Source organism: Lathyrus oleraceus, chromosome 1 (genome assembly GCF_024323335.1).
Source record: "Lathyrus oleraceus cultivar Zhongwan6 chromosome 1, CAAS_Psat_ZW6_1.0, whole genome shotgun sequence".
Lineage (NCBI taxonomy): Eukaryota > Viridiplantae > Streptophyta > Magnoliopsida > Fabales > Fabaceae > Lathyrus > Lathyrus oleraceus.
Genome location: NC_066579.1, coordinates 393,882,277 through 393,901,976, shown reverse-complemented (window position 1 = coordinate 393,901,976; position 19,700 = coordinate 393,882,277). Strand labels below are relative to the sequence as shown.

At 33.3% G+C, this 19,700-nt stretch overlaps 1 protein-coding gene across 1 annotated transcript; it reads right to left on the bottom strand.

Annotated features, from left to right (window-relative positions):
• Nucleotides 1–17,079: 17,079 nt before the first annotated feature.
• LOC127074249 (uncharacterized) lies at nucleotides 17,080–18,598 on the bottom strand. The gene is made up of 3 exons (XM_051015553.1): nucleotides 18,464–18,598; nucleotides 18,281–18,388; nucleotides 17,080–17,804 (listed from the first exon to the last, which is right to left on the bottom strand). The coding sequence occupies exons 1-3, from the start codon at nucleotides 18,563–18,565 to the stop codon at nucleotides 17,385–17,387; spliced, it is 630 nt and encodes a 209-aa protein (XP_050871510.1). The 5' UTR covers nucleotides 18,566–18,598; the 3' UTR covers nucleotides 17,080–17,384.
• Nucleotides 18,599–19,700: the final 1,102 nt, after the last annotated feature.

The following is a 19,700-nucleotide window of genomic DNA, read 5'->3' as shown; positions in this document are numbered from 1 at the left end:
TTCAGATCGAAGAAGTTTCCGACGTTCAGGTCGATGCAACTTGTGGCATTCAGGCCAGTGTTTCTGGTTTTCAGACCGAAGTGGCATTCAGGCCAATTTTCCGGTATTCATACCGAAGTGGCAGTCAGGCCAGTTTCCCAGTATTCAGACCGATGCTAATAATCTAGTATCTCCCGATGCTCAGATCGGAGTCATTTCCAGTATTCAGACTGATGAGTGGCATTCAGGCCAGGGTTATCTCTGTGTTACCATTTATTTTGGTATTCAGTCTAACATTCCTTTTCGGTGTTCAGACCGATTCTCACCGCACCAGACGGATTCTTTTTTTAAGACCACCTCTTTGCCGATTCTGACAGGCATTGTTACTTCCTTTCATCTCAGTGTAAATTTCCAGGTTTTTATTGTATTCAATCCCTTGATACCTCGAGAGTGCGAAAGCCGTTGCTATCTCCCTTTCGGGTCTCCAGTTGATTGAATAGGGGCAGCTGTAATACCCCAAAATTTACCCTTCATTTTTCATGGAAAGCATGGGATTTTGTTTCACATTGCATTAAGCATCATATTAGGTCATACTCATTGCATGTTGCATTAGTGACTTGGAAGTCAGGGTTTGATTGATCACTCCTTAACAGAAGGAGCCCACAAAAGGCAAGACTGAGAATTGAACTTCATTCTCCAAATATACAAGTCTCAAGGGGTTCCATATGTCTTATTATGGTCCCCAGTTCATCAGTGGAAGATTCAAAGCTCTCAGAGTGTGCATCTGGATTTAATCAGAAATCAGGGTTTCATGGCTATCTGCAACAAGCAATGTTTGGTGGGAAGAAAGAGGGGCTCATTCATGTCATGATTAGAGAGGCATCTTGGCCTAAGAAGGTTCATAATCATCTCACAAAGATCCACCGGCAATCAGTGCAATCAGTTCCTAGTCATTTTTGCCCTAAACTAGGGTTTGGTATAAAATCAGTCTATTTCTGATTCCTTGGGTGAAACTCTTTTCCATGGCCCTCCATATGTCCACAAGGGTCTACATACAAAAAATCGGCTCTTCATTTGAGCCGGAGGTGCTTCAATTGATCAATGGAATCAGAAATCAGACGGTTTGGGGAAAGTCAACTGTGGGGCCAGAAAAGTCAACTCCTGACATTTTGAAAGTGAAATCTCAAAATTCATGCCTAAGGGAGCCTACATGTGAAATTTGATCAAGGTTGGATCATAGATTCATCATTTAATCAGGAGTTGGAAAGTTACTAAATTTGGAAATAGTTGACTTTCCATTTAAGGCAAGTTTTCAAGGTTTTTGCACCCACTTTAAGCCTATATTCCATCAAGATACAAGCTCCATTTGAAAATTTCTCCAACATGAAAGTTATTCCTCTTGTTCCAAGCTTTCTAGAGATATATAGTTTGTTTCATTTGGATTAAAATTGAGAAAGTTATGCTCGGTCAAAGTAAGACATTATTTTAGGACACTTAGAAAATTTTCTAAGTCCAAAATCTTCAAGATTTATCAAGACTTATGGGCCAGATTTATTGCACTTCAAGGCATCTTTTGAAAATACTTTCTTCATGAAAGTTGTACCTTGCTATATCCTCTTTCACATACTTTTGGAATCATCCCATTTGGATCATTGGTTTGAAAGATACACTCATATAAAGTTGGTATCATAGACTGAATTTTTTTACAGCATTTAGGCCAAACTGGCCCAACCATTCTGCAGCTGTGAGACCTGAACTTTATGGTCATTTTCACCTCTTTCCACTCATCATTTCAATTTGTGTTCAACATGAAAGATGTTAAGCTCCATGCCCTCTTTCTACTGTTTGCATTGTCTTGCCATTTGGACATGTATTCATCAAGATACAAAGCCTCAAAGTCACCCTCTTGAACTTATTTCCAAAACCATGTCATGTTGCACAAACCAACCAACACACTCTTTTCCTCATTTGGCCATTTGCTTTATGTTCACTCACTTAAGTTTTACCACATTTAGCCATTTCTTTTCACACCTCATTTTCACATATGTTGTTCATGAATCCAAAAAAAATCATTTAAGCCCATTAAGACACTTTAACCCTACATATTTAAACATCAAAAAACCCTAATCTGGAAAGGGTTGGCTGCTGTATTTTCAAGGCAAGGCAAGAGAGAAAGATCAAGTGTCATCCCATTTACATTTCACAAGTCCTTGAAGTTTCAAAGAGCACCTCATTCTTCCTTTCATTCTTCCAATACCAAGAGGCAGTGGACCTTGCATCCACTAGGTACCTTTACTTCTCCATTTTCATGACCATATATCCATATTGCTCATCATGTTATCCATACTTCATTTTATTTTTCATTTATTCCATGCTTGCTTCATGCTATTTTTCACTATGCCATGCTTGTTTCATGCTAATTTTTGTTGTTAATACTATGCTATGCATGCTTGTAAAGTCCTCACCATGAGACATTATTGTTGAACTTAAGTTTGTGTTGTTAAAATTTTTGTTGAATCCGGGTGCATGAAGCCCCCTTGTTGTTCGCTTTTCTACATGCTAAAGTCATTATTTTTCATGAAACAAAGCACCATTGTGTTCTACATGTTCCATAATTGAACTTTGTTTTTTACATCATCTCATTTGGAGCTCTGTAGCATGAGTTATGTTGGTTTGAAAATGGAGCAAATGGGTTGCGTTTTTCATGTGTGCTGAATCTGGGTGCATGAAGCCCCCTTGTTGTTCGCTTTTCTACATGTTAGGGCCATTATTTTTAACGAAACAAAGCACCATTGTGTTCTACATGTTCCAAACTCAAACTTTGATTTTTACATCACCTCATTTGGAGCCCTGTAGCATTAGTTATGTTGGTTGAAAAATGGAATAAATCATGCTGCATTTTTGCGTTTTATATTGCTACATTTTGCATGGGATTTAAGCTGCATGAACAAGGCCACGTGGCGCTACACATACCGCCTGATCCGCGCCCACCCTTCTATCCTGGCCGCTGGCGTTTGTTTTGTCCTGTAGTGACTAAACATTCCACTTGACCAATTGAGGCAGTATTACATGATTATATTTAAATGAACATTATTATTCTGTCACATGCTGGGATTTTTTCGTGGACTGGGCCTCAACACGCTAGCTGCACCCCCCGCCAGGCCCACATCACATTTCATTCATTCATTTTCATTTTATTTTTTCAATTCATTTTATTTTTCTGTTTTCATTTTAAATTAATAAAATATTTTATTTATTCATAAAAATACCAAAAAATATTTTTCATATTGTTTAATATTTTATTTAATTTTTTTAATTTTTATTTTCATATTTTATTTAATGTTGATATTTTATTTTAATTATTTATTTCAAGTGGTTCTTTTAAGCATACATTTTTTCATTTATTTTATTTTCATGACTTAGAATTATTTTTAATTTCTGATTTTTGGGATGAGGATTGGCCAATGTCTCATGGTCAACCTGACCTTTTATTGGAATTTTATTTCCCATTTTTAATTTATTTTGGATTTATTTTTGACCTAATTTGCTTGGTTGACTTTTCATTTGACTTCTGTTTCATTTCAATTAATTTATACACTAATTTTCATTATTTTTAAAACCTTTTTGGGGGATGATGATGTCCTGACCCTACTTTACTTAGTTTAATTTTTCATAATTTTATTGATTAATTTACTATTTATTTGATAATTTTTAAGTTGACTTGACTTGTCAGTTGACTTTTTTATGATTGATGTTTGACTTAAGGGATTGCTTAGGGAAATTGAAGAGATCTTTTGATCCTCCCTTGTTCATATCATATGCCACATATTAGAGGCTTTTCATCTTGATTTTATTTGATTCTTGCATCATTTCCCGATTAAATTATTCATTGATTATTTGTGTGCATAGTTGCCTCTGTCTGATTCATCTAATATTTTTTATACTTCTTTCTTTCATCCATGCTTCTATTGTTTGATTGTTTAAACATGTTTATACATCTCATGCATTGTCTAATGCTCATTCATTTCATTCTTTGATTATTTGGCTTGATCATATACTTGTTTATATCCTATCTGTTTGATTAACTGTAGCCTACTTGTATGGTGTATGAGGCATATATTTTTATTGTCTGATTGCCATGAACAACCCCCATTCATAACAAATGTACCCCTCTCCCATGAAGTGTATAATGTCTATTCTTTCATTCTTTATTCATATGTTAATACAAGAAATAAAATAAACATCCGATAAAATATTCATGCATCGCCATTTCTCTTGTAAGTCGATTGCTTCATGCATCGCCATTTCTCTTGTAAGTCGATTGCTTCAGGCATCGCCATCTACCCTTACCCTTGGTTCCTCTCCTTACTCCATTCGTCAATTCTTGTTCCGTTTAGGTAGCACCCATTAGGTAGAACCCTTTGTATGATAACATAGGTAGAATTCCCTTATTCTTTTGTATGATAGCATAGGTAGAATTCCCTTATTCTTTTGTATGATAACATAGGTAGAATTCCCTCATTCTTTGCATGCTAACATTAGGTAGATGTTCCCATTTGTAAATCCTAACACTTAGGTCCACATTGCATGACAACTCTAGGGCAGAGCTTCTCCACTTTTAGACCTTCTGTGCATCTCCGATCCTGTGGCATGTCATTTCGTCCTATTGCAAAGAGGTAACTGCCTAAGACTCGATTCAGCGAGCTGCGACACCTGCTGCTAGGACGTGAACACATTGCCCACTCTCCTTTGACACAAGTGGTGTCCTCCTTTGTAAGTCCATGTTCAGATGGCAACCCCTAGTTAGTCGAAATACGACAACTCTGATTCTCATGTTCAGATGAGATACGTAGGCACGAGACGTGATGTCTTGCCGAGTTTGACTGACGACTAACAACTAATCCTTGCTTGTTTTTGCCCTCGTTGCGATTCTTTTCTCTCGCCCTCGTTGCGTTCGAGACCTTCCCTTTCTCTTGCTCTAGTTGCAATCGAGACCCTTATTCCCGTAGTTAGCTTAACTACGTTTTGCTCTGATTCTCATTCCAGATGAGATATGTAGGCATAAGACGCGATGTCTTAGCGAGCACACTTCTCTTTAACCCATAGGTAGTCGAGCTACGAAGACTCTGATTCTCATATTCATATGAGATACGTATGCAGTGGATGCGACATCCGTGCGAGTCATTTTCTTTTGACCTTTCTCTTTTAGTAAATAGTACCTTAGATAAACACACACCCTTTAGACAAGAACAACAAGAGTGGATCCCGTAGAGTACTACGGATGCGTAGGGGTGCTAATACCTTCCCTTCGCATAATCGACTCCCGAACCCAAGATTTGGTTGCGAGACCTTATCTTTTCCTTTCCTTTCTTCAGGTTTACTTCGAGTGTTTCCTTTCCCTCCTTTGGGATAAATAACGCACGGTGGCGACTCTTCTGTCATTTCTTTTTTTCACCGGTTGTTTTTTCGCAGTTTGGTTGCGACAGCTAGGTTAGAGTCTATTCGTCTTTTAATTTTTTTCCAGTCAATCATGACATCATCCTTTATCAGATGGATGTTAAGAGTGCATTCCTGAATGAATATATTTCTGAAGAAGTATATGTGCATCAACCCCCTGGTTTTGAAAGTTCTTAAAATCCGGATTTTGTTTTTAAACTGAAAAAATCTTTATATGGTCTGAAGCAAGCTCCTAGAGCTTGGTATGATAGACTAAGCAACTTTCTTTCGGAAAATGATTTTACCATAGGGAAAGTGGACACAACTCTCTTTTGAAAAACCTTCAAGAATGACATTCTGGTTGTGCAAATTTATATTGATGATATTATTTTTGGTTCTGCTAATGCATCATTGTGCAAGGATTTTGCTAAGTCTATGCAAGTAGAATTTGAAATGAGTCTGATGGGAGAACTTAAGTTCTTTATGGGAATCCAGATTGATCAAAGATTAGAAGGCACTTATATTCATCAGAGCAAATACACAAAGGAACTGTTGAAGAAGTTTAACTTATTAGAATGTAAGCAAGCAAAGACTTCAATGCATCCTACATGTATTCTGGAGAAAGAAGAGGTAAGTAGTAAGGTAAATCAGAAGCTATTCAGAGGTATGATAAGTTCTCTTTTATATCTAATCTCTTCTAGACCTGATATCTTATTTAGTGTCTACTTATATGCTCGCTTCCAATCAGATCCTAGGGAACCTCACTTAACTGATGTTAAGAGAATCTTTAGGTATCTGAAAGGTACTACTAATCTTGGTTTATTTTATATAAAAACAAGTGAGTATAAATTAGTAGGCTATTCTGACGCTGACTATGCTAGAGACAGAATTGAAAGAAAAAGTACTTCTGGAAGTTGCCAATTTCTGGGAGATAATTGATCTCATGGTCCAGCAAGAGACAATCAATAATTGCGCTCTCAACAGCCGAAGCTGAATACATTACAGCTTCTGGATGCATCACTCAAATCATCTGGATGAAGAGTCAACTGGAAGATTATCAGATATCTGAGAGTAACATTCATATTCTCTATGATAATACTTCTGTTATTTGTCTCTCTAAGAATCCTATCTTGCATTCTAGGGCTAAGCATATTGAAATAAAACATCATTTTTTACGTGACTATGTTCAGAAGGGAATTTTTCATTTAAAATTTATTGATACAGACCATTAATGGGCTCATATCTTTACAAAACCCCTTGCTGAAGATAGATTTGTGTTCATTCTGAAAAGCCTATTTATGAAATTATGTCCAGAATGAAAAGATGTATTTCAGAATGTCAAAGTCTACAGAACTCTAAATTAGATTCTGAGATTGTTATTCTTTCTGACTCTGAAACATGAGCTTTATGAAGTAAATAAGTTTTCATGAATCAGAAAGGTTCTGATCAAAAGCAATCTTATCGATTTGTCTTCCTGATTCTGAACAGTCGCTGCATTAAATGGTTGTCTTGTCGTTTGATTTCATGTGGTTCTTAGTGGCGACAGTTGTCCCACTTTCTGAGCATGCGTGATAAAAGCGTGACACATTGGGTTTAGCAATTCTTGGAATTAGGTTTAAACTCTTATGCTTCCCCCTTATGGTTGCGTATTCCCTTTTTGTCATCATTGCAAAAAAAATTATATAAACCCACTTCAATCACATTTTCACACTACGCACGCATTACTCCCACACTTTCAGTTTTTAAACCTAAAAACAACCCTTTTTTCTCTCTGCAATTGTTTTTCATCTTCATCTTCTTCAAATGGATGAACAACAACAACACTCCTCAAGCTCTTCAAAGGCAACTGAAAGCAACACCATTTTGGATGGGATTCCAGAATTAACCCTTAATACTTCTGTCAACGAGCTAATGGTGTTATGTGAAGCCATTGTTGATTTCAAAAACTAGGAAAACTGTTTTGATTTCACTGAAACATTGGATATTCAAGGCTGGAAAACTTTCTTCGATAGACTCACAGACTCAGTTTATTCTGTGTTAGTGAAGCAATTTTGGGTTCATGCAACTGCTGAGAAGGAAACTATTACTTCCTATGTCATGAATAGGAAAATAGTTATTACTGAGAAGTCTATAGCTGATCTCATTTCTCATGATGGTAAAGGGAAAAGGATTCACAGTTCTAAGGTCACTACTAAGAGAGAAGTTATCATTTATCCAGTTATCTTCAAGGAGGAAAGTAACTTTGTTGATGAAAAAGGTCCTAGTGCTAAGGACTTAACAAGTAAGATTTTAGTTCAAGATTATTTTGGGTTGTATTCACCACGTCAATCAACCTTTATCAATCCTATCACAGAAACTCCTTCAATTTCTGAAACTGTGACAAAACAACAACAACAGATACCACCACCATCTTGTCCTCCACAGTTACAAAATTCACCCATTTCACCACCAAATATTACTTCTCCCCAACCAACAAATCCAAATTTAACAACTCCTAGAACATCTCCCTCAAAAGTTTCTGCAAACATGTTTATGATGGAACTCCTGAAGGTATGTTCAATTTTGAACCATAACCCATTTCACATGAATCACTGCCTATTATTTTACCATCACATCCTTCTATATATGGTCCTGACTTTAATGAGTCCAGGATCAACCTTACAGACAAATACCCCAAATAACCAACAAATCCTCCTCTAACTTTAGTAAGGTTCTGAGGAAGTTTGAATCGGAATCTAAAAGTTGTTCGCATGAAGCAATGACTGTCAGTCGTTCTTCAGCAAATCCTGCTGCGAGTGATTCAGCACAGGAAGCTTACAGAAGCTGGATGAACTCCAAGACTTCTAAGCTGAAGGATCTTGGGTATACTCTTTCTAAGAGTAAATTTCGTTGTGGATACGTTCCCTTAATGGAACTCTGGAAGCTAAGAAATTCCCAACTCTGCCTTCCTACTCCAGAAATCAAGGAAGCGACTCCTGAGGCTATGGACGAAGAAGCTTCTCCAGAAGAAGATATTGTTGAGTACATTGAGTCTGCTCGAAAAGTTGTTGCTTCTTCTGAACCTCAAAATTGTGCTATGGAAGAAGTTGTTACTCAGATTATTGTCTCATAAGATTATTCCTCTCATCCTATCCTCGTTTCTCTTCTGAAGACAATCGAGGAAATCAAGGTTGATAATGCAAAGGTCAATGAGCATTTGGACAAGCAAGATCTCATGTTTCGGTTCATTCTTTCAAGGCTTCCTCCTCCTCCTCCTCAGAACCCTTAGTTTTACTTTTTTGTTTCTTGAAATATTATTTTTGTTTTTTATCAAGTTGTACTTTGCACTTCCTTTTTGCAAGTTTCAATGAAAAATGTTTTGTTTCTCTTAATTTATTTTTTTCTTATGTCTTTTTGATTGATGACAAAGGGGGAGAAAACATAATGTTCTGAAGGGTAAAAATTAGAGTTTATTTTGATATCTAATTTCCTTAATTAAAAACCCAAACATTGATTAATGTTTCTACTAACAACTACTTCGAAAAAGAGTTTGTTAAGTGTTTTGCATGGCTATTTCTCAAGAACCAGAATGGTTATGAATTTTTTCTTTCTAAAAATCATGGATTTGGAAATCAGATAGGAGTGATTTTCTTCTATTGTAATCTAACTTGAAAAGTCAAGGTTCCGATAAGAAAACCTTCTCTTTTATAAGAAGTTAACCAGTTCTAAAGTTTCTTCTAAAAACAACTCAACAAAGTTTCTGAAGAGAAGCCTATCAGAATGATGATGTTATCAACCAGTGTTCTGGACAACATCAACTAACTTATGAAGATAAACCAGATTCTGATAGAATATTCACTCTGGTATTTCAAAAAGGTTAATCAAGAAAGTGTTCTTTCATTCTGATTTTATTTTTATAGGATTATACATCGCAGGGGGAGCTTTGTGCTTCTGAAAGATGTATTCTTCTATGATTACCATGTATAAAAATGTTCATCAAAATACATGTTTTGTCATCATCGAAAAGGGGGAGATTATAGAACAAGATTTGGTTCTGCGTCTATACCTTAAGTTTTAATGATAACAATATTGTATTTGTGTGAGAACAATTTTGGTACCCTAATGGTTTATTATTGTGTAGCTTTAACAACCAGTTCTGGTTCTGAATATATGATATGCAACATCATCAGTTTCTGAACTATGTGTTCTAAATCTGCTTTTGTGCAAGTTATTAGAAGTTCTGAAAGATGTCAATATTTTTGTTGCAATATTCTTTCTGCTTCTGAGCTATTTCACTCACCAGAAGCTTCTGAGGAGACACTATTTTGCTATTGTAATGTTCTCTCAGTTTGTGCTTTTGGACGTGACTCTGATCACCAAGCTTCTAAAGAATGGCAAGCTTCTGAAGTTGTGTTATGAAGCCGAAGATTCTGAAGATCTCAAGGCAGACAATTGAAGTTATCAAGGTTCTGACTGAGGATTCTGAAGATACTGAAGATCTCAAGCCAGACTACTGATGTTGTCAAGGTTCTCACCAAAGGTTCCGAAGTTTCTGAATCCAACTCTCTATTTCTCCATTTCATGTTTCATCAACTTTCATCAGAAGCCAATGAATTTGAAGACAAGATCAAAATGGGGACGTGATCAAATAGTACATGGTAGAAAACAAATAACATTTCCACTACCTGATATCGTGAGCAAGGACAGTATTATACATCACACTTGTCACTGGTTTTATGGGCGAAAGGATAATATGCAGTATCATTCCTTTCCCATCCAACAGTGGACAGTCGCTCAAATGATTTTTCCCCATTTTCCCCTCCAACTGTCCTACACTTATGCTATATAAGTAAGACTTGAAGACATGAAGAAAAACACTGGTTACGCAAATATTTTGACAAGTTATTTTCTTTGTGAAAAGCTATCATTCTTTTGTATACAATTTTTCTTTAAGTGTTTTCTATTCATTTTTGTAAAATATGCTTGTGTAGAAGCATCTTGTAACACACAAAATATTATTCAAACTATTTGTTTGATTCCTTAAGGAGGTTATCCTTAAGAAGACAAAGAATGTTGTTCTTTGTGAGTCCTTAAGGAGATTAAGGTTTAGTTGGATCCTTGAGAAGACAAAGAAGATTATTCTTTGTGTTTGTTGTAATATGTTGATTATAGTGGATTAAGTCCTTGTGTATAATGCAAAATCACCTCGGCGAGTGGACTGGATTAACTTTGAGTTCAAGCGAACCAAGATAAAAATACTTGTGTTTTTATCTCTTTGTTATTAACTTGTTAGTGGTGTTCTTCTTTTGGAAAAAAGCTTTTTCTTGTAAAACCCAATTCAAATCCCCATTTCTTGTGTTTTTCACACCTTCACTTAGATACTTGGTAATAATTAGATTTTGTTATGATTACTTAAAGATGTTTATTTGTTTGTTTATTTATTTCTTTGTAAAATGTCTTTTGAATAAACCTTTGCTCCTATGTAAAATGTACAAGAGAATTTGGAACCCTCAAACGTGGATGGATCTAATATCGTCACTTCGAATGCTCCTAATGTTGAAACTAATTCAACTTCTAAAGAAATTTGAAAATCCAATTCCATGTGAATCTCAGGCTGAGACACAACATCCTTGGAAAAGAAGGCTAACTTCAGATGTTTAACTTCATTTCCAAAGGTGTATAATAAATAGAAAGATGAGGGTCATTTGCAACTATTGTGGTGCAAAACTCTTGGGCGATCCAATGCAAGGAACATCACACTTGCGTAGTCATCGGAATACTTGTGCACTTTGAAATACTCGAGATATAAGACAAGCTATTATTAAAACCGAACAAGTTAATAGTTAAACGATAATGGTTGGTTCTTATTCATTTAATCAAGACATAGCAAGACGTGCAACTTCTAAGATGATAATTCTTCATAAATACTATACACTAGTGATGGTTAACCATATTGGTTTTAAAGATTTTTGTGATGTTATGCAATCTTTATTTAATGGGGTTTCTTGCAACACTATTAAGGTTGACATCATGAAATAGTATAACAATGAGAAATAGAAAATAATGAAATTAATGTTAAAAAATAAAAGTCGCATTGCAATTACAAGTGATACATGGACTTCAAGTAACCAAAATAAACGCTATATGACAGTTCCATCTCACTTTATTGATTACTCATGGACACTACAAAGTCGGCTCATAAGGTAATAAAACTAAATATTTTTATGGTTTGTTATAAATCAGTATAGTTTGCTACAAAGTCAACATGGTTTGCTATAAAATGTAACGGTTTCTTATTTTTATTATAATAATTATTAATAATAAAAAACCAATTTTAATGTGGTCCATAGTTTTGGGATTTTGGTTCTGAAAAGGGTGTGATTTAATTTGATTTTAATGTAAATTGATATGACCATTTAATTTGATGGTAATGAGTTTTAATGGCTTTAAATTCTTGATGATAGAATCAAGCCTATAAATAGTCTTTGGTCCCTAAAGTTTTCTCTCATCAGAAAAGAAATACGCCATCTATATTGAGAGAGCAAGAGCTTGGAAGAAATACACCATATATATTGAGAGAGCAAGAGCTTGGAAGAATCAAAGGCAGTGCACTCACAACACTGCAATAATGGCTGGAGGTAAAACCTCTAATTCTAGAGCCTCTGCCTTATTTTCGAATGGTTCTTCCATATTCGGTATTTTTTTGTGATTTAATTTTGAGTTTTGAATTTTAGAATATTATATTTCAAAATATATCAAAAGATTAAATAATTTACTAATAAAATTATTTTTCTGTTTTTGCTATAGCTAAGTATTGAACCCAAGTCTTGATCCATGACATTCATGAATGTTATCGCTAGATTGCTTTATTAAACATGTATTTTGATTCTGTTCATATCCATATGATTTCATTTTTTCTGATTATTATGCCTTATTATTTAATCTTTGAATTAAATTTGTGCAAAAATTAAAATTAATTTATAATGTTATTATTTTGTTAAGCAATTGTATAAAATATCTCACTCGATGCGATTAACAGAGAGTGTAAAGTGTGGTCGCGCTGACTTTTTTGTACATCTCTATCTTCGTCCTCCCTACGCTTGATGTCCCATTGTCTCTCGTTCTCTGGGTTCCACGAGGCTTTGTTCTAGATCTGGTAAAATGAGTTAGGTCAACCCAGTCTGCCTAAAAGCCCATAAAAAAATATAGGCTTGGACAAGAAAATTGAAGTCTGTTTATTATTTGGGCTTTTAAGCTCGTTCTATTAAAAACCTAAGTTCGAGTTTTGTGTCAAAGACACAATTAGGAGAAGTAACTGGATATTTCCATTTGACTTTTAAGTCAAAGAAATTATATATTAAAAAGTGAAAATTAATTATATTTAATTATTTAAAGATAAAATTATTAATAAATTTTTAAAAAATAAGATCTAAATTTAAAATTAGAATATTATCATCAAATTATCTATATAATATATTAAATCTAAGACGACAAACTATATCACGACAAATCATGTGCCACATACTTAATATTTGACACATCATCATTATTCTTATGTGGCATCTCTAGAAATTCACCTTTATTTTTCAAAAGGTCAAAGTACATTCTTTGTTGCAGTCATGAGTTCGAACCTTGACAAAAACAAAAACATATTAACTTAACAACTATTTCTTAATTTTGATATATATTATTTGCTTAAATCTTATATAACATTATTATTTTTCTTGAAATAATTTTTGAATTCTAAAAAAAAGTAGAGAGAAAAATAACTTTGATATATTTTTTCTATATAATTTCACACCCATTTTGAATAAAATAATCTAACAATCCAACAATTACTTTAATTAACTATGTTTGCTCAAATTTTAAAAATAAAAGAGATGTGTGAATCCAAAAATTATTAAATATTTTTTATTATCTTTAATATCAAATTAGTTATTACACAAATTTCAAAGGTTTATCACTATTTATTCATATTAAACTATGATAGAGCATGCAACACTTTTCAAATTTTAAAAATAAAAGAGATGTGTGAATCCAAAAACTATTAAATATTTTTTATTATCTTTAATATCAAATTAGTTATTACACAAATTTCAAAGGTTTGTCACTATTTATTCATATTAAAATATGATAGAGCATGCAACACTTTTCAATCTTATTGATAAACATCACCATTACATTATTCATATTACAACGAACAAATAAAGTATAGGCAAACAATAAATTTATTGATTTCTCACATATGAGTGTTAGAGAGACATGAGAATCAAAGTATAAAAAATGATCACAAGTATTATTTTTTAGAGTTATTAAAATTTGCAAAAATTAAATTCTAGATATAACTGTCAACTTACAAACATATATTTTTCTTTCAAGTAAAATGTTTATTTTTATTGTTGATTAATTCATATTGTTGTCTATATTATAATTCATAATAAGATATTATAATATAACTCTTTAACCATATTTTTCACCAGTATTGAAAATGGGTTGTTAGATTATTTTGAAATAACATTATTGATTTCTCACATATGAGTGTCAGAGAGAAATGAGAATCAAAATATAAAAACTGATCACAAGTAATATCTTTTAGAATTATTAAAATTTTCAAAAATTAAATTTTAGATATAAAAGTCAAATTACAAACATATATTTTTTCTTTCAAGCAAAATGTTCATTTTTATTGTTGATTAATTCGTATTGTTGTCTATATTATAATTCATAATAAGATATTATAATATAACTGTGTAACCATATTTTTCAAAAAAATATATATATAATTTAAACTCAATATTAATCAAATAAAAATTAATTCACGATCGCGCATCGCGCGGTTTCTTATCTAGTTTAACATAATTTCTGAGTTCAAACTCATCCTTAAATATTTTACACAGGAAGCACTATTAAATTTTTTAGAGAGTTATCTAGGATTGTTCTTCATAATTAGTAAGTTGCAATTGCATTTAAAAAATAGTACTTAGTTTATATAAAAAAAAATTATTTGACATAATTTTCTTAGTTGAACAGCAAGATTAAAGAGAATAAAAGTCCGATTCCAACAATTTTAGACACAAATTTGTAATTGAATCCTGCATAATCAATCAATCAAAATAACACGATTCCAAACAATAGCAAATCCCAAGCGAGACCAAGTTTGACAAACTCTGACAAATTTCGAGTTTCGGTGCAATGGTTTCTTTATGGATGGGCAATTCCAACACCCACCCACCCATTTGGATTAATTGGGGCATGCTCTTGCCTTTCACTTACTATTATTGACCAAAGTGAAAAATGAGGCCCCACTAATTATTTTCTTTTCATTCCGTGCAATGATTAATGGTGGTGATGAACTGTTAATCAGCAGAAACAACAAACACGAGAGGGATACATGCATGTGCATGTAGGTTGTCTTTCCAGTACTTGTCATGTCTATCCCAGGCCTTTGTTTTGTCTTTGAGGGGTTTTGTGCTTTTTTTTACCCCCTTTTAGGATATTGACAGTTATGCTATACATTTCCTGAATTGAAGACTAGTCTAGTCCCCTATGCAATAATTGTTTTTATCAAATATAACCCCAATTATATTTCATAATTAAGAGATGTAAACCAATTAGTGTCCTTTACTTTTTAGTTCTAGCAAGCTCCCTTTTGCACTTTTTTTCTTAACAAGGGTTAATGCTGAGGGGTCTAAGAGATATACCACAACATAAAGTTACTCATCATTAATTTGAACACACTCACTTTTGGATCACGAGAAATTTACCACACCTACATTTTTTATACTAGTAAAGATGTTTCACTTCTCATTCCCATTTCAGCATACCGTGTGCTGCCAACAGAGACATTATGCAGAGTTTGCCTCTTTGTGGAGTGACACAACATACAGTGAGTACCAAAAAAAATAAAAGAGCATTAAATGAATATGATATTAAGATCTCACTGCATGTAAGTGTTTAAGGGTAATCAAGGCAATTTATTGTGCATACTGCATGATCATATAATGATGCTACTTCAAATATCGTTTCAAGAATGAAAGTTTTCTAAGGCATTTGGTGCAATTGAACCACCCGTAAAATAATACTGTTTTACAACGCAAACACAAATATGTATAACTTCCATCATTTTCGAACTTGTATGCTTCTCTTAAGTGGTCCAGATTGTAAATCAATTCAACTGTTTGTGCACAACTATTTAATGCGTTTTATCTAATTTTGAACTATTTGATTAGTACCCAAGTTAGATCCATAGTTGAAATAATATTTAGTTAGACTTAGTTATCATCCGATCAATTTAGAATTACTCAAATTACTCTGTCATAATGTATATCCTGCACTAACTAAGATGTGGTGTTGGGGAGTCAGATTTGCTTTAAAACCAGGGCAATAGCTAGTGCTAAATAATAGCCATTCGTCTCCCGGGATTTAAGCAAAGGAGCAGAAACAATCAGTTAAAGTAGATAGGCGCGCCTTACTTATGTTCCCCAGTTATAAAACCCAAACATAACATGGTAGAGTCCTAATGAAAATTTTCCTGATACACCAAATCTTGCTTTAAGTAAAGCTGGTTCTGAATGTCCTATTCCCACATGCATTTAATTGAAAAGTACATTCATGGATTTCATTAAAGCTTTCACTTTGTTGTAACTTGTAAGTATTAAAAAATAGTGGCAGGCCAAGATTTAACTCCCTGTTAGATGATATCAAAACCCGGATCGTTTACAGTAGACTGACCGCTGTAATTGAATCAGCCAGCTGTTGATGAGTAATATAAATAGTTCAAATTACACTCACTGTAAAAGAATAAAATCTATAAAATATAATCAGTGACACTCTTTATCAGCATTCTTAGCCATTCTCTCCTGTAACCTATTAGGTAACAGTCTCCGTGGCATTAGGTGAAGCAGGATAAGGCAGCAACAATATTTCAAAAATTATAATTAATGGTTACAAAGGCCCCAATTTAACCCATGTCTTGCCCCCCTATTTCTCACTCTGAAAACAAAAAGATGAATAGATGATGAGTATCACAACTCACTATTAATCACTACCATAAACACTAAAAAATCCAGCTTCTTGATTGCATCTGTCTTGCCTCCTTGTTTCTTTTTTGTCCCCATATTTAATAACAAATCCAAGCTGAAAGATCTTCATGATAGTATATATTATACATTATTAAAAATATTTTTTGTTTGTGTGTGTGTATCTTCTTTAGGTCGAATGACACTGTCCCCTAATTGAAGAGCACTTCTTATGTCAAAATCCAATGATCTAGGTAAGAATTAAAATGATCACATGAACAACCTCCAGATATCCAAAAAATTTACAGGGTTGGGTAATTTTTGTGTGGCCCTATATACTACTTCACCAATGGTTTCTGTGTTACATTAGTTTCATTATACATTTGATGCACATATAGTTTACCATTTGGAATTAGTTTTTACGTTACAAGACACTGATAGGACCAAAGTATATGCTGGTTAGGACTAGGGAATGACTCTCTCTGTGGCCATGAACAAGGCCAATTGACCACTAATCCTTTGACTAAACATAAGCACTTCTAGATCAAATGGTACAAACCAGAACGGATTACCTACTCAAATTAAACTGTCAATGATCATCTTAATAATTGTAAAATGAAATAAGCTATTTCTTAGTAATGATTTATTGACTCATAAATGCAAGAACAACACATGCTTCTTAACATTAACTGCCAAAGCGTTTATATTTATTTACAGCATCATTGCAACCACGGTCAATCTGTGACTTATTAAGGCTCTATGTTATATTCAACATAGACCTCACAAACACAATTAAGATTTTGTAAGTATCAAATGAGGTGCCTAACACCTACTAACAGCAGTAATCAACCACATCATTCAAGTATGTTAATACATGTACAAAACATTCAGTCAAAAGACTAATACAAATTGAAAACCATTCAAATTACCTCAAGTCTAAGAAGAAATACTGTATCACTTCAGTGGAATGGTTCAAGTTGCCACTAATCCACAATCAGCATCAGGAGTGCAGAAAAGTATCACCAATATTGCAATGAACCAAATGATGACACTTAGAAACACCAATCTGTTTTTCCGGGAAAGCCCTTGTGATGGTGATAGTGTGTGATTTCCATCCCCTGGCAGCACATTGCGTTTGAGATCTTGTAGGACATACTCAATTATCTCATCCCTAAGCTTCTTATACCGTGGATCAGCATTGTCAAAAGTGAGGATCTCACCAGGTTTAAAATTTTTGAGAAAATTCATAGTGATTTGATCCTCCATAGAATTGAATTTAGCACCTTCAAACTCGCACACGTCAAAGCAACTACCGGAACTATTTTCCGTTGTGTCAGTGAGTTTTTCAGGCTGAAGCAAAGTTACAGAGGAAGCTTCTTCCAACAAGAAAGTCTGAAAGAAGAGATTAATAATTTGAATCAGTTGAAGCCTAACTGTTAAACTTAAAACGCTTATTTCTTTCTTGAAATCAAAACGGTATGAAATGCCTAATAATCCGAAGTTTCAAACACACGTCAAAGAATATCAACAGATCCACATCTAACTATCGTTTCTAACACATAATTAGTAAATAAGCACAGAAAATTAATTTGCACATTGAAATTTTTTACGAAGCTTTAAATTATTAAAAAAAAGAACCGCAAATTACTACAGTTTGACGAATAATTCAAGTGCGCGGAAGTTTCAACCACAATTGTGTTGAAAATTCAAAAAACATCAATGATATATCAACAGAGCTAAATCTAATTAGATCCTTTCTGTCGCACAATTAGTAATTAATAACTGATAATTAATTTGTACACTGAAAATTTGCATGAAGCTTTAAATTGATAAACAAACAACAGTGATAAATCTAGTTATATACTTACTGTGACATTTTCATCTAGATTATTTTCTTTGATCTCAGAAATCAGTGATGAATTCGAGGATTCTTCAGAAACGGATGCAGATGATGCATTCAAGCTCTTGTTCGAGATCTGAAGAAATATCAGAAAATGAAATTACACAAATTAAAGCAGAAAAATGAAACGCAATAAGATTTAGGAATTGACCTGAGCCTTTTTAGATTTATTCGCCGGAGAATCTTTGGATTTTCCGGTGCGATTCTCGGCGGAGCGAGCAGAGAGCTTCGTTGGTGTTTGATGCTCTTTCATTTCGCGGGTTAATAACGGTTTTTGAATTTGAGTTTCAACTATATATAGGTCGAAAGTTGTAGAATACAATAAGGATAATAATTTATTTTAATTAATTTATCTATAGTTTTACGAGGGAAATTAGTTTATCTGTTAATAATTACTTCTTTTTTAACCTTTTTTTAAAGATTATTTGAAATGATATTTTTATTTAAAAACTTATAAGAAGATTTCTCTATTTTATTATTATTATTATTATTATTTTTAGATATAATTACATTTTATTTAAAAAATATATACACTTAAAATACACGGTCAATAATCGAATGTCGTATATTCCATTAAATCATGTTTTTGTTTTTAAAATAGAGATTAATTGTTATGCACCGTCAGTGTAAAAAATTTTACACTGTCAATGCATTACAATCATCTGTTTGCATTACTTTTTAAATATTTAAAATAAAAGTCAAACATTTCAAATAAATCAGTGATTGTGATTAACTGATAATATAAAAGTTCTTTACACTGTCGGTGCATATCAATTAAATTCATTAAAATATTAGTAATATGACAATGACAAATATAAAGATTTTGATTGACTGTGAATGTGTCCGCATTACTTTAAATTCAATTATTTTTGTTTTCTAATAGAAAATACATTTTACAAATAATTAAAGGAAGTCTATATTTTTTTCCTCAAATAATAGAGTATAAGTTGTGAGAAAAAATTTTGTGAGAATCAAAACTAAATGCTTTCATACTATAAACAAAAGTTATATTTTTCTTCTTCAAAGATTAAAAGATTGTTAAATTATATTTATTTTCTCATCTCAAAATTGTCGGAGGAATTTTTCACTAAGGAGCATAGAATATTGTGAGACTTCTTCTTTTAGAGCAATATCTTTGTGAGAGACACACCACATATTCACTCAAAACCTTAAGGTGATATGTATGTGGGCTCTCTCACTTATAAATGTTCAAGTCACCACATTTCTAACCAATGTGAGACTATTACTCATACTACTCACACTTGATACATTTTCAACATTCCCCCTCAAGTGTGAGTCCACAATGTTCCCCCTCAAGTGGAAGCTCTTCTTACTTCCGCGAGGAACGTTTCTTACTCATCACCCTGGCGTCATTGACACTCTCCAAT